Source organism: Rhamphochromis longiceps, linkage group LG20 (genome assembly GCF_057381845.1).
Source record: "Rhamphochromis longiceps isolate RC_006_pf linkage group LG20, R_longiceps_female_GT1.1, whole genome shotgun sequence".
In the NCBI taxonomy this organism is placed as follows: Eukaryota; Metazoa; Chordata; class Actinopteri; order Cichliformes; family Cichlidae; genus Rhamphochromis; species Rhamphochromis longiceps.
This window is the reverse complement of record NC_140576.1, coordinates 29,687,373-29,709,436: the sequence shown is the minus strand read 5'-3', so window position 1 is coordinate 29,709,436 and position 22,064 is coordinate 29,687,373. Positions and strand designations below refer to the sequence as shown.

General features: G+C 40.9%; 1 protein-coding gene across 1 annotated transcript in view; it reads left to right on the top strand.

Moving 5' to 3' along the window:
* Nucleotides 1-21,437, top strand: part of plch2a (phospholipase C, eta 2a) — a 71,478-nt gene extending 50,041 nt beyond the window's left edge. Inside the window, 18 exon segments of the mRNA XM_085394206.1 lie at nucleotides 1,389-1,487; nucleotides 1,942-2,042; nucleotides 4,059-4,147; nucleotides 5,121-5,303; nucleotides 5,499-5,606; nucleotides 6,073-6,197; nucleotides 7,370-7,454; nucleotides 9,337-9,483; nucleotides 9,788-9,867; nucleotides 12,030-12,387; nucleotides 18,872-18,920; nucleotides 18,922-19,571; nucleotides 19,574-19,642; nucleotides 19,645-19,731; nucleotides 19,734-19,876; nucleotides 19,878-20,081; nucleotides 20,083-20,213; nucleotides 20,215-21,437. Coding sequence (XP_085250332.1) covers nucleotides 1,389-1,487; nucleotides 1,942-2,042; nucleotides 4,059-4,147; nucleotides 5,121-5,303; nucleotides 5,499-5,606; nucleotides 6,073-6,197; nucleotides 7,370-7,454; nucleotides 9,337-9,483; nucleotides 9,788-9,867; nucleotides 12,030-12,387; nucleotides 18,872-18,920; nucleotides 18,922-19,571; nucleotides 19,574-19,642; nucleotides 19,645-19,731; nucleotides 19,734-19,876; nucleotides 19,878-20,081; nucleotides 20,083-20,213; nucleotides 20,215-20,407 — 2,901 coding nt within the window. The 3' untranslated portion in view covers nucleotides 20,408-21,437.
* The last annotated feature ends 627 nt before the right edge of the window (nucleotides 21,438-22,064 follow it).

Here is a 22,064-nt window from a genome sequence, read left to right as displayed (position 1 = left end):
GTCCTCGTGGCACCAGGACACCTTAGGTCACAGGACCACAGGACCTCCTTAATCCCATTGACATGTCTTCTTTAGAGAAACAGACTCATCCATCACTGGGGGCGAAGTCACTGAGGCAGTTGAACAACTTCATCAGGTGGCCTCCAGTTTTCACTGGTGTGGTTCACAACTGAGTGTGAAGCGATGGGAAGAGAATCATCACCTCCAAGTCGCAGGCCATGGTCCTAAACCAGAAAAGGGTGGTTTAAGTATCTTGGGGTCTTGTGAGTGAGGGTGAGTGGGACATTGACAGACAGATTGGGGCTGCAGTGGCAGTGATGTAGTCGTTGCACTCGTCTGTTCTGGTGAAAAGAGAGCTGAGTGTAAAAGCAAAGCTCTCGATTTACTGGTCAATCCAAAGGGTGACTGGCCCCTCCCTTAGAGAGAGGGTGAGGAGGTATGCTGTCCGGGAGGGGCTCAGACTAGAGCCGCTCCACAACGAAAGGAGCCAGTTGAGGTGGTTTGGGCATCTGACAAGGATGCGTGCTGGGCACCATCCCACCAGGAGAAGCCCGGGGCAGACCCAGGACACACTGGAAAGATTATATTCAATGCAATTTTATTTATACAGCGCCAAATTACAACAGGAGTCACCTCAAGACTCTTTATACTGTAAGGTAAACCCCTTACAATAATACAGAGAAAACACCAACGATCATGTGACTCATATGCACTAAAAACAAGTTATTTAGTGCATATGGGACAATAATCTGTGTATGAATTGCACTCAAATTTTAAAAATCTATTGAATTTATGGACCCACAGACCAGTGAGTACAACAAAAAAGTGGATACACCAAACAACTAATAATTTCACTGTGTCTCATGTTTTCTGCTGATCTGGAAGTCCAAATGAGACGAGTAGGAAGAGTACAACGTCGAACCGTGTAACACCTTCCAATAGGGTTGAAACTTTGTGGGAAACAAATTCCGAGGCAAGAGAACAATAATTTCATGTTTGTTAAAATAAGAAGGCTAAATCAAAATGATCTCCAAGTATAAAGTCATGATTGACATTAAGTTTGATTACACATAGCTTTTATTTTTCTGTGTTTCCTGTAGTTTGCGTGTGAGGTTGGGCACCACTGTGGGAGAAATCAGTGCTCTCCGACTTCACTGGCATATATGTAATAATTCATGTTTTCTTCCTTTAGAATCTTTGAGATGCACCTAAATTATCTCTCCATATCTATCGTGAGCCACAGTTTTGATGGATTTTTTTCATCTCTTTAAAGTTGAGATTGTGTTCCACATTTAAGTATTTGCCTTCCAGTATGAGGTGGAAATGTAGCTAGTGATACCTTTATTTTCTTTATTTCTTTAAAACATACATTACTCCTCTCTTGTCAGGGTAAACGTAAGGATGCGATGGACACAGCAGATGAGGCTTTTCCAAGCAGCAACAAGCGCTCAGGCCGCTCCTTCATAGAGAGCTTCTCTAAACGCAAGGTAAACTCTCCTGTTGTCTCATTCAGTTTTCTGCTTCTGTGAGGACGACAAACACTGACACTGTAGAACTGACCTGTTGACACAGAGTTTGCATTATTATGAGTTATTGCTTGGTTCAGGTGAAGACAGCATATTTAAGCATATTTAAATATAAGCACACTAATTAAGAGAGTTGCTTTTTGTTAATTAAAGTAGGATTCAATTAATCTATTAATGTCATCTTTATGTATTTGATATTGACTAGACTGCCACTCTTACAAAAGATGGTTAACCTGCATTCATTTATTTGCATCCTTTGTTGTGATGACTAAAAGACTTCTTTAAAATTAAGTTTATGTCTGTTATTATACATTTAATCAAAAGCGTCCATGATGGTTTAAAATGTCATCTTCTTGTCTTTTCAAAATGAAAGAAAAACTTTGAACAGTCTCGTGTGCTTCCTCACTCCTCACAGAAAAAGGCATCCAAGCTGAAGAAGGTCTCAAGCTTTGAAGACACAGACACAGACCAAGAAAGCACAAGTAGTGCTTCACGTGCCCCGCTGCATCACAACAAGTATGACACACCAACGCACCAGTGTTTCATTCAGACACACAGTCTCCATGCAGAAAGGTTAACAAAGAAGTGCTGTCAGTAAAAAGTTCAGACGGAACTTTTGAGTCTGTTATATATCATATTTATTTTGTAACTGTGGGTATTGTGGAAAAATCTGATTATCAGACAAATCTGAAACTTACCAAATGTGGCAGCTTTCAAAGGGTCTGAACATTTTCAGAATGCTTCACTGTGCTGATCACATACAGGCATACCCACTGCAACACAGCAGTGCCGCCAGTCTCTAGTCTCATCAGGTTATTTTGACGAATGCTAAATCACCAGAAATATAAGCTTCATGTGAAACCATTGTGAGACTTTGCCTCACCCTGTCATGTGACCTATTGAGATCACCTGACGCAAGGTGTGAGTGGGCGTTAAGGCGTCTGGGAAGGATTTCAAAACTGGATTATAGATGGCAGACAGTTGGTGTCATAAGCTGTTCAAGGATGGTCATCCACAGTGGACATAGATGCTTCTTTCACTCCTCTTTCAGTCTTCTCTGTCCAAAATGTGAACATTGGATTCCTTTGACCTTTAGATGCAGATGGACAGCTGAGTTTTGTCCTGTTGAGGTGGCTCTTCTGTGTTGTGCTATGTGTTTATAGAGTAGCTTGGTTTGGTTTCTCCAGTGTAGAGGTCTGAGCACTCCTCGCTGCACAGCACACACTGTGTTGTTTACTTTGTGTTTGGGAGTTTTGTCTTTGGGATGAACCAGTTTGTGTCTGAGTGTGTGGCTGTTTGTCATTGTTCTGTGTGTCGTACTGTTTCTCCCTAGTTGCTTCTTTCCCACCACTGTACTAATTTGATGAAAACCCAATTAAGCCCAATGTTTTAAGAGCTTTCTTTACATGTGTGTGTTCCTTTTATTTCCCTTCTAGCTCTTTCTGACTGAGGGAACAGTTTTTCCCCTATGTTCAGGGTTCTGATGATTTTGTGTTCCAGAGGTTGGTGGGAGTCAAAGAGTTAGGTACTGGTCTCTGCGTGTTTGCTTCCAGTTAAAAAAAATAATTGAATCGTCTGATTATGTAGACGAGAGGTTATTTTGTTGAGAAGATCAAACACTTTATAAGGAAAAGTCCTGAAAATCTGTAATGCTGTACCACCATTTTCCTGCTCCTGCATATGAGCTGAAATCAGCTGATTGTAGTGTAAGTGTGCAGAAGCAAAAGCCACTCAGTCTGTGTGAGGTGTGTCTAACTGGTTCCCTTTGTCTTTCTTTTTAGTGGTCCAATATCCACAATTTTCTAGATAGAATTTTCACATTTTGTGTGATGTTAGATCGAAAACAGCTTGAGCTGATGTAATTTTGTTGAAAATCAGGTCAAGGTCATACCCAATGTAAAAAGAACTTTACGTTACTGACAATTTTTTATGGATTGTTCAAAACATATACCAGGCCTCGAGGGACACGAACACCTTGGTTGGCTAAGCGTTTGACTCTGACTGTCATGGCTGGTGCCCGTGTTCAAAGTTTAACTCAAAAAAAGAAACTATATCGAGTAAAATATCATAAGAAAGGGTGTAGAGAGGGGTGTACACCACACTTTCTACTTTTTCAATACAATGCCTAATACTAGCCTTTTGGGATATTACATCTTTGTGTGGATCTAAACAGACCGTAAGCAAGAACAGTCATTATTTACACACATGGACAGAGGTCCAAAAAATAAATGAATGAAACTACAGAAACACACTTTAGGTTTGAACCCTGTTCAGCTCTATCCTATGATGAAACATTTCTATCCTGATGGGAGTGGTCAGGGTGGCAGTGCATCGCCTGGAGGACCTGAGCGCCCACTAAAAGGTTTCAGCTCAAATGAACAACTGTGTTTTGCTGACACGTTCACCAACACTTGAATCAGCCACATCCCCTGAGACTTGGAGACTCAAAATCAACTCTGTGTGATGTTTTTTCCTTATCTTGCCAGCTGTTTCCACACATGTGTCACCTTTTGTCTTTTGTCTATTCTACAGAAAGAAGAAAACCATGAAGCTGTCCAGAGCTCTGTCAGATCTAGTCAAATACACGCGGTCTGTGGGTCTCTATGACATCGAAGCACAAGGTTAGCAAATGTATTTTCACTGCACAAAGCTTAGTTTATGGTGACAGTGCCCTATAAGTAGGGATGGGGAATTGATCATTATCAGCTATCGATTTGATTATTTATCAGTTCTCTTATCGATTCTTGTTGGCTCTGCTTTGAGAGTCAACCATTGCTAAGCAGCATGTCAAAGGGATTACATTTGTATAAATTCATTGCTTGCTGTGAGGTCAAATATCTGTGCATGTTGGAGGTAGTTCCACTCTGTTGTTGGTCCTTACTCAAAAAATGAATGCATTACACAGAACACCTTTCTTAAAAGTAATGCAGCATGTTACTTAATTGCTCCCAGAGAAAAGTAACTTATTACACTACTCAATACATTACTTTCCTGTGAAACTCTTCATTACTATTTAACAGTATAAAGCTATACGCTACAGTCCCACACACCGACACAAATCTCTATCCTAATGCTATTTTGTTGATAGCATGATGCAGAAATGAAAACCAGGGCAAAGTGATTCTACAGTAGAAACATGAACAGGTAGCAACTGAGGCTGCAGCCTAACTGCTCATCACTGCTGGTTTTACCAGTTGAAGTTGAAGGTCTGGCTGCTGGGCTGTGATCGGCAGCTTTAACATCACTCTTGGTTCTTGGCTAGCTTAGCCAAAGTTATATTAGCAGCATAATGCAGTTTCTTCTGTGCTCTATGCACTCGCATCCTTTGCGCAGTAAAAATAAAATAAATGTCCGTATGCACTCGGTGCACCATGTTGTGATTTTCCTCTTCCTGCACATGAACTGAAGTGTAAGTGGAACTGAGATCAAAAGGCAAGCAGTCTAACAATTCCAAGGAACTGAACCACTGGTTCTCTACAAAAACCAGTTCTCAGTTTCCCATCCCTAACTATAAGTGCAGTGTACCTACTACTGCATTTTCTTTACTTGGAAAGTTTATGAGCCTCAGGAAGAAAACTGTGCTATCCTTGGCAGCTAACTGTGGCTGGCAGGTGTCATCTCTGAGTGAGACTAAAGCCCACCAGGTGATGCAGCAAAAAGCATCGTCCTTCATTCAGTTCAACCAGCGGCAGCTGTCCCGCATCTATCCTTCCTCGTACCGTGTGGACTCCTCCAACTTCAACCCTCAGCCCTTCTGGAATGCTGGGTGCCAGCTTGGTATGAATGTTGAAACTATATTCAGTATGGCCAAACATTTAGTGTAATAGCAGATTATGAGGGATGCTTTCAGTTTGTCATGACTAAACTAATGTAGGTGGTGCTCATGCCAATTGGTTTTCCCTCAGTGGTTGTTACCTAGCATATTAAAGGTTTCCAATCTATGAACAATGAAGTGAAATGCTTTGATTTCAGTTGCACTCAACTACCAGTCTGAAGGCCGGGTCCTCCAACTCAACAGAGCCAAATTCTATAGCAATGGCAACTGTGGCTACATCCTCAAACCGGCCTTCATGAGCGAAGGTATTTCACTAGTTTGTCATTTTTCAGTGTGTTATCAGTTTCATTGCCTTTCATTAGTTTTGATGCTTATTTTTGGTTAATGTGAGAGTGGAAGAAGATGGAGAAAGAGATATCATCCATAACTGTACAGGACATGTAGCAAGAAGAAGAATTAAAGAGGCTGTGCATCTTTCCATGTTTGTTTGTTTGTTTGTTTTTAACTGAGCAGGTCCCTAACTGCTTCTAATTTTTCAGTATTTAGTTTATTTAATGCTCTCCCTCTCCTCTACTGTTCTTTAGTTCACTTGAGTTTTCCAGTGTTTTGTGTAGAGAACCAGGTAGGCTCAGACTGGATGTGTGTGTCCTGCTTTTTATAATATCACAAAATAAAGTTTAAAAAATTCATAGTTGAAGTGGTTGACATTTGTCATTTTATTACAATAAGTGAAAAATCACAAGTAGAGTGTAATCATTTTACCCACTGCAGATGCCTTTAACCCCAACGTGGAAGACCCCATTCCTGGTCAGATGAAGAAACAGCTGGTGTTAAAGGTCATTAGTGGACAACAGCTGCCCAAACCCAAAGACTCAATGCTGGGAGACCGAGGAGAGGTAGGACCACAGACTAGATTTATAGGATTGAAGTTCCACGTTGAACTGAATGAATATGGGATAAATCTGTAATCATCCTTACAAGCAGCACCTCCTCAAAATGTCTTTTTGCAGAGAAGGCGCCTTACTTTTAGTCTGAATGATTTATGGGCAGGCCAATGTAAGCTATTTGCTGTTCTATGGGTATTTGTAGGGCTGGGTATCACCACTGATTTCTACAACTGATTCAAATTCACAAGGTTTCGATTCGATTTATAATCCTGATCATTTATCTTTTATATGTACTTCTAAATTAATGTTACGTCCCTCTGCAGCCCCTAATCTCTTCAGTGGGTTGAGCTGTTGCTAATTGACCACACCTGACCAGGTGTGGACAAAAGGATACCTGAGGCAGGCTTTCAGGAAGCCTCACTAGCCTTGCCTTGGTGGTACCAGCCATGTTAGCCAACCTGCTATGCATTTTAGGATTAAAACCTCTTCTCACCTACAATCTGGTGTTTGTCTCCTTATTTATGTTGCGGCTTTTGAGACGGGTCGTAACAATTAAAAATGTTCAATTTTAAACAATTTGACTGTTTTTTCTGCAATTACAAACTCAGTGTAAACTATCAATGTATAAAAACAAAGCTGACACTGTGAGACTTCATCAGAGGTGTGAGGATCACAGCAGATGCCTTTGTGTCAAAGTAACTGTGGATAAAAACAGAAAAGCATGAAGGAGATTTTCCTGGCCTGACATTTTATAGCAGATAACCTAAATTATTCTGCAGTAGATCAAAACTGAAGAAAACCATGAATCAGCATCTGAACATTACCTGAAGCTGCTGAAGTGAAGCAGAGCAAAGTTAGAGATGTTTGATTACAGACACAGCTGAGCAATCATTTGTAAAAGTTAAAGTTTCTTAGGTATTGAACAGCAGAAATGAGATTTCATGGTCCCAACTTTGTGGTAGCAATTTGGGGATGGCTCCCTCCTGTTCCAACATGACTGCACAAAGATATGTATGAGAGAGTTTGGGGTCGAAGAACTTCGTGGACCTGCACAGTCTTGACCTCAACCTGATAAAAACCTTTAATTAAAGCAGAGACTGCAAGTTAGGCCTGACCTCTGACTGCTGAAAGAATGGTCAAAATTGTAGATGTCTTAAAACTGTGCAATGTCTTTCTGACAGATCATTGATCCCTTTGTGGAAGTGGAGATCATTGGCCTCCCAGTGGATTGCTGCAAGGAACAGACTAGAGTGGTGGATGATAATGGTGGGTCTCCATTTAGTCATGAAATGTCAATTGTATTTAAATGGTGCATTTCAATTTCTCAAACTCAATGTGCTTGACACACAGAAGAAAACGACATAAAAACCGATGTAGGTTTACAATGAAAACAGATAAAATAAACTTTACAAAGAGATAAAATACATATAAATATATACAGCTAGAGTGATGCCGTCCATTGATTTCTGAAGTCTTGACTTCAGCACTTCTGCCAAGGGGCGGATCTGACTGAGAAACAGACTGCAAGCTTATTAGCTGATGACTGATGATTGACAAGTCGTTAGCCAATGAGTGTGTGGTTTCATACTACAGGTAATCATCCATCTTAAACATGGTAAAAAAACAGTGTTTTCTCATTTAGTATGAGTCAGAACGAGTGGCTCAGCCTATAAACTCAGCCAAGAAGAAGTGTTTAAATAGGTTAGGTCATGACTGGAAGTCTTTTTGCAACCACAGCTGTTTCCATCTGTTGGATTTTAGATAAAAACAAGTTTCCACATGACATCCCAACATGAAGCTGTTTATGGACTCCAACTGTTTTTACCTTTTAAACTCTGCAGAATTTTTTTTTTTTGTTTGCCTGTCCCGTTTGGCTCTTTTGCCATCAGAATTGTTGTCTAAAGGCAAAGAAAGATGAATCCAACGGATTTACTTTACCAAATTGACCATCCCAGCCTTGCCATAATGGTCCATTTGATTCACCTTTTATTGTTTATTTTATTTTCACTCTGCAGAATTTTCTGCTTCCTGAGCCTTTGATGCCATAAATGCAGTACATAGTTAAGTGTTTGGTTTAAATCTGATAAAGGTCAGACCTGTGTCCCAGCATTGCTAAACAGAAATGTTAACATTTGGGGCCCAGCTCTTTAACAGTTACCTGTGTTTTAAAGATGGGATTGAATTCATTTTGAAAGAGTGACCTTAGCCTCAGTATTGAAAGGTTTATGTGCTTTGAAAGACATCACCGTGGGTGTAAAGGTAACTGCAGTTCAGACATATTAAACTGAATGAACTCATTCATACAGCAGTTTGAAAATACAATATCACCACCTGAAATAATTACAGGAACACGTTCAGAAAGCTGAATGGGGATCTCATTAGACAGTTAATGGTGCTCAAGATTGCTTTTGTGACGCACACAGGCAAAAATTATATATATAAAAAAAAACAGAGGAGCTTTGCTATCAGTGATGTAGTTTCTTGCTAATAGATGCTGGTTTTTTTTTGTTTGTTCTTTTGGAACAGCTAACTAGTTTTTGCTGACCTCTAGTGGTGTGCAAAGCCATGTCAGGGTGAACTTGTAGGAGTAATGTCAGGAAATTCAACTAAACATGTCAGCTGAAAGCACCGTGCAAATGAAGCTTACTGCAAGTTCAACCTTGCAATTCCTGTGAAGCAGACGCTTCTTGCAGCTTCTAAAAGTAGTCGAGAGTTTTCTGTGGACACTCGCAGTCACGTCAATGTCCAGGTGTTTGCATGTAGACATCTGTGGTTTGTTGTTGTGCTTTGTACATATATAATATAATATAATATAATATAATATAATATGGTGAATCTGTGTATATAGTTTGACAGCTTTCTGATATATACTTGAGGAGCCCAGCAAGACGAGACATGCACAGGCAGCACCAAAAACTCTCTCTCAAACACACCCTGAATAATTGATGAGTGCAAAGATAATTTGCTGCCCTGTCTCTATTACTCTTTTATATGCCCGTTTGCCAAAATGCTGTCCTCTTATCTGCCTTACTCTTATTGTGCTATCTATCATATTATTTCTCCTATCTGCTCTTCCTTTGCACTCACCTCCCACACATATCTCCCCTATCCCATCCCTTCTGCATCCCTATTTGGGATGGTTCTGTAGGTTTCAACCCGATGTGGGAGGAGACTTTGGTGTTCATGGTTCACATGCCCGAGCTGGCCCTGATTCGTTTCCTTGTGTGGGATCATGACCCAATTGGCCAGGACTTCATTGGCCAGCGTACCATTGCCTTTAACAGCATGATGCCAGGTAAGACATGGTGCTGCTTTTGGATGGCACTAACACTTGTTCAAGGTTTTCTGCTGTGTTTTAGTGATTATATACTTAAACAAGGAACTCAAACCGGAAACTCACTGTACAAACTCACTATACATCTACTATATATAACTAATTTGGTGCTCTTGATTCCGAGTCTCTGCTAACATCATGTCAATTGATAGTTTTGCTGCTGGTTGAGCTGGTGTTTATTGGGTATTTGGCTACAGCTATTCCTTTGTGGCTGTTATATTTGAGTCCCTGATAAGGCAGCTGTCTCTGACATTTTTGTATGCAGGCTATCGCCATGTGTACTTGGAAGGAATGGAGGAAGCTTCCATCTTTGTTCATGTAGCTGTTAATGACGTCACTGGTAAGGTGGGTATTACTGCAGAAACCAGCTTAAAGTCTTGCTCACTTTGCTCTCAAACAGAAATGTTCATGAAAGCGTTGTGCACTGACAGCTTTTACAGATGTTCTTGTAATAAGATAAGATAACCTTTATTAGTCCCACACGTGGGAAATTTGTTTTGTCACAGCAGGAAGTGGACAGTGCAAAAGTTATGAAGCAAAAATTAGAATACAATAAGAATAAATACAGTACACAACTGTACAGAATAGAATAAAATGAATGAATATATATGAATAATGAATGAATAAAATGAATATACAGTAATGAATATACAATAAACTTTACCTTAGGTTATTTCACCAAAAACCAAATAATAATACCAAAATCTGTGTTTTGGTATTATTATTATTATTATTATTATTACTACTACTACTACTACTACTACTACTACTACTACTAATAATAATAATAATAATAATAATAATAATAATAATAATAATAATTTAAATTGTTATTAAACTGTTTTTCTACAAAAACTTCTTTTCATTTTCTTTTTGAAATATTGTTTGAAAATACAAAAATCCTAGAAACAAAACAAAACTTGTCAGTACTTATGATTAGGAGACTTTCTAATAGCAGAATATCCACTCCAATCTTAGCCACTCGTCCTTGCCTCCTTTTGTTTATTGCTTTGTGGTTATTTCAGCAAAAACTGAACTATGAACTATGTAACCTAGACCATATTCAGACATGTAAAATATATACATTATTATTGTTATTATTATTATTGTTATGCTTTTAAACTTCAGTGTAAATTTCAGTTTTCTGTTCATAAGAATATACTGACTGCACCTGTTTTTGCAGATCACACTAGCTTCAGTGTTATTCCTCATTCAGCCCATATTTTCGATGCCCTCAGCTATCAGTAGCTATTTAGTAAATGACCACTTTGTTGTCCACATTGTCCTTGTTTTGAAGTTGCCTTTCTTCGAGTTGCTGTGTGACTCCTGTCTGAAGCCACAGCCCACCTATTTTTTTCTCCTTTTATCATTCTCCTTTCTCATTTCCACTCTCTCCCCATGTCTGTTTGTGATTGCAGTGGACCTCTCTTTTATGAAATGCTCAACATAGAAGCAGACAATGTTTAGGAGTCCTGAAGCTGCCACTCAAAACTTGGGTGTAGTGAGATCCAGTCAGAATCTTGCATGAGCCACATACCCTGCATCATTCTCCTCAGTGCACACCCCCTCAAATTGTTCAACTGTCCATTAAATTAAAGTACTGAAAATTGTAAGGTGGTAGAATGCGATTGTTCTGGTCCCACTTTTTTTTCCCCAGCCTCTGCAGTTTTTGGTCTAGGCAGTGAAATTCTTTCAGTATAGGTGTCTATGTACTAGACGTTCCAGAAACTTAAAGAAGCCCAGTTGCTTTCTTTCCAAGTTCTCTAAGAATGAATTGCTTTGCCAAGAACTCTTTCTACAATAGTCAAGATCCCGAAAAGATGAGGTGAGTTAGCCTGCTGACATGGTCTTTGTTCCTTTGGTTATACAGTACTGTCCTAGTAATTTGACTAGTCAGCAAATCCGTGGTCTACAAATGATCTTCACAAATTATGATCTCTAGGCTGGGACTGTTTTTGAATTTACAGCCATCTTGATGGAAGTTAATTTTAGTTAGTTTAGTCAGTTAAGACCCCAAGACACTGAGTTTCACAATCATCACGGCCACAGTGTCCTTCTTTTGTTCCAGTCATTGTAACCTTTGACCTTCTGTTTTAGTGAAAACATCCATGCAGTGTTGAGAAGGTTTTTGTTCAACTTTGCCAGTTACCTTCAAGCATGTGTACATGTAACTGATATTTTGCTACAGGATCTTCAGCTGGTTGCTTAAAATGTCTAACACTTTGAATCCAAGTGGATTTCAAAGCTAGTCAGCATGGTTGCAGCTGGATGATCATGTCAGTGTGATCTATGAGAGATCAGTCACACATGTGCGTTTCTGTAGGAAATGTGGATTTAATTTACTTTCCTTATTTTAAGCATGCTCATTATACTAATCCTATGTATGTACTACTGCAGTAAATTCATTGGGTGCAATGAATTTAGTGTAATATGGCAGATTGTTTTCAATATCTTCAACTTATTTGGGAATTGTGTTTGGCAATGATGTCCTGTTGTGTTTTTGTCAGGCAAGAGCAGCCAGCGGCATAAAAGGGTTGTTTCACAGAAACCCAAAGCAGGCTTCCCTGGACAGTCACACTGCTGTACAGCACAGCCGTAAGAACCCGTTTGGGGCCCACCTCCTGCGCCGCACGGCCAGTGCACCTACCAAAGGTCAACCCAAAATCAAGAAAGGTTTACCAGACATTGCAATTGACACCAAAGACTACAGCTCAGAGGGAGCTAGTGAGGAACGAGAGTCTGGGGAGGGAGAAAAGGCTTCTGCTGCTACCTCTCAGCACCACAATGGGGATTCACTGGCACCCCAACAAACCAAGGGACCGTGGAACCATTCCGACACAAATTTTCATCCCGAGGAAGGTAAAGGTAAGCGCTCGTTCTACACTCAGCGACGACCAATGAGTGAACCTCTCAAGCGCGCCATTCGGCTCCGCATTCATGATCCGCTGGACACGAAGCCAAATGTGTTTGCACGTTTCGCTGTTAGCAGCTCGGGCAGTGTGGGGATGTCCTCCAACTGCATCACATGTGTGACTGGCTCAAGGGGGAGCCCAGAGGCTGAAAGAGAGGGTCAGGTTGAGCAAAAGTCCAAGGTGACAGATGGGGAGAGACCAAAGAAAAGTAACCACTCTTCCTCATCAAAGAGACAAGTCCAGTCAGAACCTGATGCCATGCCCCGGTCCCTAGGTGCCCAGCCCAACGTACAGCAGGTTCCTCCCACACCCAAGACTTGTATGGAGGCCCAATTTCAGTACTCGCCCATGCCATTCCCCAGATCTAAGTTCAGACAAACACTTGGTGCCCAGTATATCCACAATCGACCTGGTACGTCACAGAGGTACACCCGTTCCTGCAGCATTCCCCGCAGACGATCCTCCAATGCTGTTACACCAGCACCAAGCCTCGCACCAGACTGCAGGAGCACTCACTGTTGGCAGCAGGCGACACCACCCAACTATGGTGCTGTTTATGGCTCTGTACTCACTAAACTGACATACAGTGACATGAATTCAGGTCTCTTGCTCAGTGACAGTAGTAGCTGCCAGAGCTTTGGCAGTCTGAGCAGTTTGGAGTCTCTTCCTACGCTGCCCCCTTGTTCTATTCTTGACACCCGGAAGAGGGCTGTGGGTACCCTTCAAAGAGAGATGAATGCCCTGTTTGCTCAGAAAATGGAAGAGTTGCGCCATAAGTCTCCAATGTTCTTTGCTGGTAAGATGTATCTGAGGCAGATGTAGAACTCACCAGGTAGATGGTGTGCTGTAGCAGTATTAGTAGCACGTGCTGTCAGCTTTCCCTTTTGCCGTTAGTTAGATCTGTGTTGTGCAACATGCCTCTGATAAAATGAAGTCAAATCCAACCCTATCAATCGTTTCTTAGAGTTCAGTAGCTTTCATCAAAGCCTCATGATTGAAATTGTTTCAAATTTGCTTATGTCGTTAAAATCCTCTTACTTTACCCACATGCTTGACAGATGAGAAAAATGGTAAGTTTTTGTCTAGAAACAATAGTAATCATTCAATTTGAACAAAGTACAAAAAAACTCAAACTAGACTCTTTTAATTTGTCAAGCAGGTGCTTGTCCTAAACTGTTTTTAGAGAATAATTCAGGGGTATTAAAGCATTTAGTTCAGTTCAAAACATTTGTAAAGATAAGGCAAAATGTGGTAGTAGATCTATTAATTACATAAAATTGCTCTGTAGGATGCTTTGGTTAATGTTTGAAAGGTTAGCTTTAGCAAAGTCTTCATAAAAGTTTAAAAAGATCACTTTTCATGATTTTCAACTACTGTATTTTTTGCACTAAAAGGCGCACTTTAAAGCCTTTAATTTTCACAAAAATTGACAGTGCTCCTTATAATCCGGTGCACCTTATGTATGAATTCTGGTTGTGCTTACTGACCTAGAACCGATTTTATGTGCTACACGGTGCTCAAAACTCGACTTTGGTAAGCTACGAAGCCGCACCGCTTAACCCTCCGGTTACGTTCACCCCCACCCCTTACTTTAGTGTTCCCGGTCAGTTTTAACAGCTCTTGGGTTAACATAAGAAACATTTTTCACCACCAAATTCTGTTCAATGGGTGGGTCAATGGGTCGTTCAGCCTCGCGGAGTAATCTGGGTCCTAAACGCCGTCAGCCTCAGGTCCCAAAGTCAATCACTGATAGTTAAAAACTGTCTAAAATCTTTCATCTTTAATAAAATGATCAGCGTTGCTGCTTTACCAGGTGTAACAATTAAGTTTAACATCCAGGCATCCATGAAAACAGAATTTATTACATTTATGAAATTTAACAGAGTTAGAAGTTAGCAGGAAGTTAGCTCGCTAGCCTCCACCTAAACATGATATAGCATGTTCTGACTGAGAGATTTCTGAAACAAATTAAAACGTACAGCTCTGTTATCACTTCCAACATAAATGAAGACAGAAAACTAAACAGCAGTGACGTTTGTAGAGTTACTGAAGTTGGGCTAGGTGGTATATAATGATGTGCTACGTGATCGCTAGCGACACAGCTATGTTAGCATAACATAAAGACAGTGAAGCTGGAGGATGAACGTGAACTTTTTTCCAATCGATGAAAGTTAACGTGAGGGTTCCTGATGGTTAGGGACAAATGCAATCGCATGGCAGGATGCTGTAAATAAACCAAATAAACCAAACTTCAGTCAGGAGAACAACTGAGATAATCCATCCACAATACGAGGTTGGTGATTAATATACTGCAACAACATGGGAATAGAGCAGCTGTGATAGAATTCAACATTAATGAATCAATGATACGGAAGTGAAGGAAGCAAGAAGAATGAGATGAGTAAAGTTTGACTTAACTGACTGTTTTGTTTCATTTAATGCACCTTATAATCCAGTGCACGTTATGGTCTGAAAAATATGGTTTGTGTGGATGCGAAAGAAATTATTTTTTGATCGGGCAAGGATTGCCCACATCCATCTTAGAAAATGTTGTTCAAGGACATCTGGTGCTTCAGAGATGTGTTCTTCTATTTAAAATATAGAAATACAAAGAATTTGCCACCAGAACAACTATCCATGGAATGTTTCATGGGTATTTGTTTCGGATTCTGGATTTTGCATTGAATCTTATAAAACCCTTTACTTTACTTCACCATTGCATTTAATAGCAATCAACATATATTCAGCTTGAGTCCTGAAACCGAGAATATTTTAGGTACTTAATTGACAACCGCTGAGTCCTGCGAGTCATGAGGTACTGGTGTCTGAGTTATGTCCACACAATCCCCCTTTGAGCCACACATTACATTTTTTAGAGGAGTTGACTTCCTTATAAACACCAGCTGTTCTACCTAAACTGACTCCCCTTGAGCCCTTTGCAGTTCATCATGTGATTGCCATTGCTGTTTGATGAACCTTATGGGGGAAGCAAGTTTGTGTAGGGAGCTGAATTACAAGTTTTCTGGCCTGATTACAAGCTGACATCTGTTAAGTCATATGATGCTGGCAGATAAATCCTTTCTAGCAGCGTTATCTATTATCTTTCTTTTCAGTCTAACATGGAGAGAGATTTGTTCTGATATGGAGACCAGTTTTTGTGAGGATGTTTTTTCTTCTGTCCAAAAAGCTGTTTCCTTGCTTACAGTCTTTCTCTTCTCAGTTTGTCTAAATTACCCTTTTCCCTCTGTGTCCCTTTTTGCACGCTCTCTTTCCATCCTAGTGCAGAATTGAGAGGATGACCAAAGTCAGGTAAACTTTGTTAAATGCATGCAGCCTCTTAAATTCATCCATCACCAACTTTTCTCTTTCCCACCATAGTTGTTTGTTCTCATCCTGTTCTCAAAAATACTGTACCTCACCAATGCACCAATTCAGCTTCATCTGTGTTTAGGGGTTTAAATAGAGACTTGGTGTGGACAAGTGGAAAAGACAATTCATTAAACTAATGTCACAGGACCTGCATGATGTAGTACAAAAAACCCTTAAAAAATTTAAAATTTAAGTTGGTCTGTAATTATCATTTAAAAAAAAAAAGTGGCTAAAATATTTGAAAGTCCTTATATATTTCCTGGAGCTTTTAAGGTTATAGTGAAGTTGATGAGCATTAACATCAAGCTATGGGAAAGTGCTATTGAAGCTAGGTTAAGAGGAGAGGTGATCATCATATCTCTCCTATGGATCACGTTGAACTTATATGGCTGTAAGACCTAGATACCAATGGTGGTCTGGGATTGGAATATTTAATGCAATAGAGTCACTGCATTGGGGCGTGATTTGAGCAAAGGGTCCATGAGCACCCCAGGACGTAGGAATAAAGAGAGACCACCACCCCAGAGCCAAGCGCTCTTTTTCAGGTGTGCTACAGTAAGTCTAACACTCACAGTTTTCAGCTGAAATACACCACAGGGTGATCAGCCCTTTTTCCTGCTGCGACAAAACTACCCCCAGCCCTGTGTGCAAAGTGTCAGTCCTCAGAATAAACGGGAGGGAAGAAGTTAGGTCTGGAGCAGGGTTTCACATGAAACACCACCTGGCATTGCTGCATCCACAGGACCAAATCGGGGGCAACTTTCTGGGTGAGGTCTGTTAAGGGACTGGTCTGCTCCCCAAAGTTCGGGACGAACCAGCCAGCCCCAAAACTGCCTCACCTCCGTTTTGGTTTTGTTACAGACAGGATGCAATGACTGCTGGCCTCGCCATCTGAGGGCGCACCTGTCTGCCTCTCAGGTGGTAACCCTCATACAACTGCAAACATTTTCAGGTTGGCCATGAACCCCGAACCCCCACCTCAGCAGAGACTACATGACTGCAGCCACCTGCTGCACATGCTCTGCACAGATGTTACTGTGAATGATAACATCATCCAGGTAGGCGGCAGCTCATGCAGTGTGTTGCTGCATCACCTGGGCCAAGAAGAACTGGAATGTGGCCATGGCTCCATATACAACCATATGGAGTAGAGAAGGCTGTTTTTTCCTTAGACTCTGGAGACAAGGGAATCTGCCAGTGGTGCTTGGTCAAATCAAGTATTGTGGAAAATTGAGCAGTTTGTCAACCTGGAGTATGGGATACGCATCAAACTGTGACACCACATTTACCTTGTGCTAGTCTACACAGAACTCTACAGAATCCTCTTTTCACCACAAGAACCAAGAGGTCATACCATCCACTGTATGGCTCTTATATTACTCCCATCTCCAGCATATCAGCCAATTCCTTCTGAAGTATTTGCCTTTGTTTGTAGGTAATTTGTAGGGCAGTGAACACATCGTCATGCCAGGGTGAGTTTCAGAATGAGAAACTCACCCTTTCTTAATTAGGTCCAACACTCCCCCTGGCTCCCTGCCAAATAGTTTAAAGGAATAACATCTTGTGGAGTCCTGGGATGATAGATGCTTGTCTGAATAGACTTAATGCCCAATAATTCAGCGCACCAGTGTTTGCCGCACTGGCCAATCAGTCTCCAGACACCTACATGATTCTACTGTGGCATTGAAGATGTCCAGGAATGCAGATAATCTGTCTCCCATCTTGTCCAGCATGATAGCTTGTGCTGTGGGGAGCTGTGAGGGTGGACCCATATCAAGCCACCAGGTTGTCCAGAACCTGAGTTTCACACTTGGCCTGGACCTGCAGGTTCTCCAGCTGCTTAAGCTGCACTGCCTCCTACTGTCGGTGTATTGAAGCCAGTTCTACCACCACCTGAACCAATGTGTGCACCAGCTGCACGGGCTGTCGGTCCAACATCTTCACGTTGGGGAACGTTGTGTGCCAATTTAGCAAATTGCTGCTACAGGAGCTGCACCATCACACACTGTGTCTTTGTTCAGTGTTTTCTCTTTTATTTTCACACAATTTATTTTGTACTGTTTGCTTTACATCACTGCCCGCCAGCTGTGGTCACTCTCCTCTTCTGCCAGTTCCATTTCTTCTACTGCATAGTAGTCCCACACATCGTCCCTACTATTGTATAAATATGAGAGACATGGTTTGGCAACTACTGACAGAAGCGTCTCCCAGCCTTCCCTGGCAATGCCCCTGAACCCACCTCACGGCCCCTCCCCTGCAGTTAAGCCATACACCAATCCTGCCACCACAGCAATAGCACTAACAACAAGACAGGAGGCAGAGCTAGAGGAAGCAGAATGATCAGGAATAAGAATGAGTACATCAAAGGGATAGCTTAGGTTGACCAAGTTGGAGAGGACAGGTTGAGATGGTTTGGACATGTGCAGCAGAAGGATAGCAGATACTTTGGCCAAATTATGTTGTATATCAGGCTGCCAGGGGGGAGGAAAAGAAGAAGACCTCAGACAAGGTTCATGGGTGTAGTGGCAAATGTCATGCAGAGAGTTTGTTTGACAGAAGATGATGCTAGTGACATAATGAGATGGAGCCACTGTGGTGAACCGTAAAGGGAGCAGGCAAAAGAACAGTGCAAAAATTCAGGTCTTACACTGGGACGCCATTATTCTTGCTAGTGTTAGCTAATACTGAGATTGTAACTTTAGCTTTCTGTCATTTTACTGGCAACATTGAGAATAAGCCATTGTGCCACACAGCTAAGATACAACTGCCTGGTTATTGTTGTTTGACAACTTTAGTGCTTTAGGGCATGCTACTCATTTCTGAGCAGAAATGAGTAGCATGCCAGATTATTTCATCAGCTTCATGGTACTGACTTATGTATGATTTCAAAAGCATTTATTTTAGCCAATATTAAATTATGCAATATACAAATCATTAGCATGTCAATATCCAAGCTGATACCAAATACATCAGATCAAAAGATCTCCAGTTTTCAAATTGATTAGGTTTTATCGCCACTAGGTCAGTATTGTGATCAAGCTTATAGAGTTCCTTCTTTTTTTCGACAGATTGTTCTACAGTACACAGACCAGATGCCCCTCTTCCATTTCTTGCACTAAACCCCAGAAGACACCGAGAGCATTCGTTCTGTTCATCCTGCCTCCACTCAGGAAGAATATTCACATCGCTCCTCATTTACATCAGTACATTCAACACAGCACACCATTCCTTCAAATGGGATGGTACACAGTCCTATTGTGGTGAATGGAGATGCTATGAAACCTTCTACAGTTTCCAAAACCACATCCCTCTTCCTGGCAAACCCTGTTGAGAAAATGTTACTATCAGGATACAGTAAAGACCCCAAAACCAACAAAAACACTTATTTTTACATGGAGCACAAATCAAACCAAACCAGGACACTACAGCAGAAACAAAAAGTGATTCAAGAGTTAAAGTCTGATGACCAAGCAGAGCTACCTCCTCATGCAACCGTGTCGGCTAGAACTCCTGCAGTCCCTCCAGCTCAGATTAGGAGAGCTTCTTTTAGCCAAGTGCCATCTCACATTCCAATAAGAAGAACAAAAAGTGAGGGCCATGCTCGAGGAGATGTAACCTCAGCTAGGTTGGCTCAGTCAGCAGTACCAGAGATCTGTGCAGATGCTACCGTGAATGATTGTTTTTGGAGGAAACTGGAGGCAGGCAACCACCACGGCAGCATATCATCCTCCTCTAGTATCTGTTCAAGTGACACTGCCATTGAAATCTCTCTAACCTGGCCAGAAAGAGTCTCAACAGTCTATCTACAGCCAGCAATACCTGTGACGCTTCCTGGGCCAGCTGCTGTCACCCAGCGTTTGTCTGCGACGATGCAAGAGCAAGTCAAACCTCAATCTTTAGCAAAATGAGTGCCCCAAAGATCAGCTTAATCTCTGTCTTCTGCAGAACCACTGGTAGAGTGAGCCAGCAGAGTGAGTCAAAGGAGCCACACCTGGAGCCAGATCTTCATAGAGGAACTGAAGCAATCTTCATCACCTCCAGCTACATCCACAACAGCTACAGCTTCTTTGTCCAAAAAGCCTTGGAGATCTGACCTCTGATGACATATGGTGCAACTTTGATAGTAAGTACCACAGCATCATCTGCAGTTTCACTGTTAGGCAAACCAAAGACCAATTCCCAAATGGCAGCCCACAGAACTCAGCCAGTCACTTTACAGAACACTTACGGAAGCTGACTGATGTGGAGCCCCTGACTGCTGGAGATTTCGCTTCACGGGTCTAAAGAATTCCCAGAAGAGCAAGGTGATAAGACCCTGGTTCGAGGGACTGCCTCCAGGAGCCAAAGCAGAGTGTGGTACATTACAAACCGGGCCAGGGAGGCCCAGGAAAGACTGAAGCTTCAAAGTGTTCCAGTACAGAGGTGCAAGCTTTAGGCTTACTCTTAGCACTGGTAGTAGCCCCATTGAGGAGCTTGGAATCCCCGAAGGTGCTTGTTTCATGTCCCAGAGTCCTTGCAGATGCCCTGCACATGCCTCCCCTATACAATCCCAAACCTCCACCGACCCTGAAAACATTACAGTTTCTTTTTTGCTCAATCTCTAAGAACTGGCTGACTTTAAACTGATTGTAAGAGAGAAAGCCTGAAACTAGTATGGAATAAATTTGCTCCAGCAGAAAACTTTTTATTTTATTTATATTATTAATATTTTCTTTCTTGTAGAAAAAGCTGCAAATCTTGCAAAATACTGGTCTAAAGAAAGGTGTTTTACCACTTATTAGTAATCCATGAACAATCTGTTTGACATTTAAATGTTGTATATTTTGAACCAATGATGTACATTTTTTGTGCAATCAGGAAACGTCTTGAAAATGTTCAACAATACTGAAATCTGTTTGCACAAAATGTTAGATATTTTCCAGAATGTGTTTAGTGACAAATACCAGGAATTTTTTTTTTATGTTGGTTTCGTTGGCTATCATTTGCTCTCATGTTCAAGGGTTTTATTCGTTGTTTCTTTTTTTTTCTTTTCTTTTTTTTTTTTATAAATACAGTAGCAATACACGTTTACATGTTTTTCAAAGACGTGTTGTTTTTATTTACTTGAAGTGGAATAACTTACTTTGGCTGTGGTAAAAGTTAGATACTATATGCATTTTTATAAGACCGTTAATCCACTAGCAATATTTTTTAAATTGATGGCATGGTATCATTGTGGAAGATGTGTAGTTCAATGCTAAAAGCCAAGGTTCATCTCATGTTTTTGCTGAAGAAAGGAACGATTCTTAAAGTTCTTCATTTCTCTTTGTGTAGTAGTTACAGTGTAATTTGACCAGGTTTTGCTAACATTCTCATCTGTGGCATGCTGCAGCATTTAGATGCTGTGTTTTGAAGCAGTGCTGTACTACCAAGTTTTAGCCCTTTTATGCTGACTGCATGTCTTTTATGTACTGTAACCTTTATCCGAATCTTGTGCTTTTTTTTGCAAATATATTTTATATGAAAATTAATATTCTAAACACTGTTTTTATCGTCTAATGATGATCAAAATGGCATCATGTTTGAAACCCTGCGTTTCCAGTAGTTTGTGATACTAAAATAAGATGAAAATTATGCATTTCAAAGCACGTTTATTCATCAGCATCCTGTATTGTTTGTTTGATTTAGACATTGTGAATTAATGATCTGAATAAATCTTAAGTTAATAATACTGAACATTTCACAGCTCATTTATTTAATTTGTACTTAATCTTGTCTGCAGCCGTCTTAGTTTTTTGACAAAGTCATTAGCTGGGTTAATTCAGCCTTGCACAAGGTGACATGTAAAAGCCCTTGGCCTTGGTTTTGGCAGTGTGCTGGCTTCTCTAATTATGGACTCTGCTTGGGTCTGTGTTTACCAGCCATCACCCCTTTCAACCTTTGGAGGGGAAAAAAAGAACTAGACCCCCTGCAGGAAGACAAAATGTTCCTTGAAGCTTCACAAGAGAGACAAACTTGTTAAGAGATCAGATATTAAAAAGAGACAATACTGTGCTTTTGGACTGGTTTTGGAATCGAGTTGTTGTTTAACTCGGGTTATTTTACTTGTAGCTAAAATATACATTTGCACACAATCATAAAGTTTCTGTTTGGAACACTTCCTAAATTTGGATTTGTGCCTGTTTCCTTGAGACTAGCATTTTCACACTCAAACAACTTTTTTCGTCACAAGTTCCTAGCCAGTGAGTTAGGAAAAGGTCGTGCTTTCTGTAGTAAGGTTAA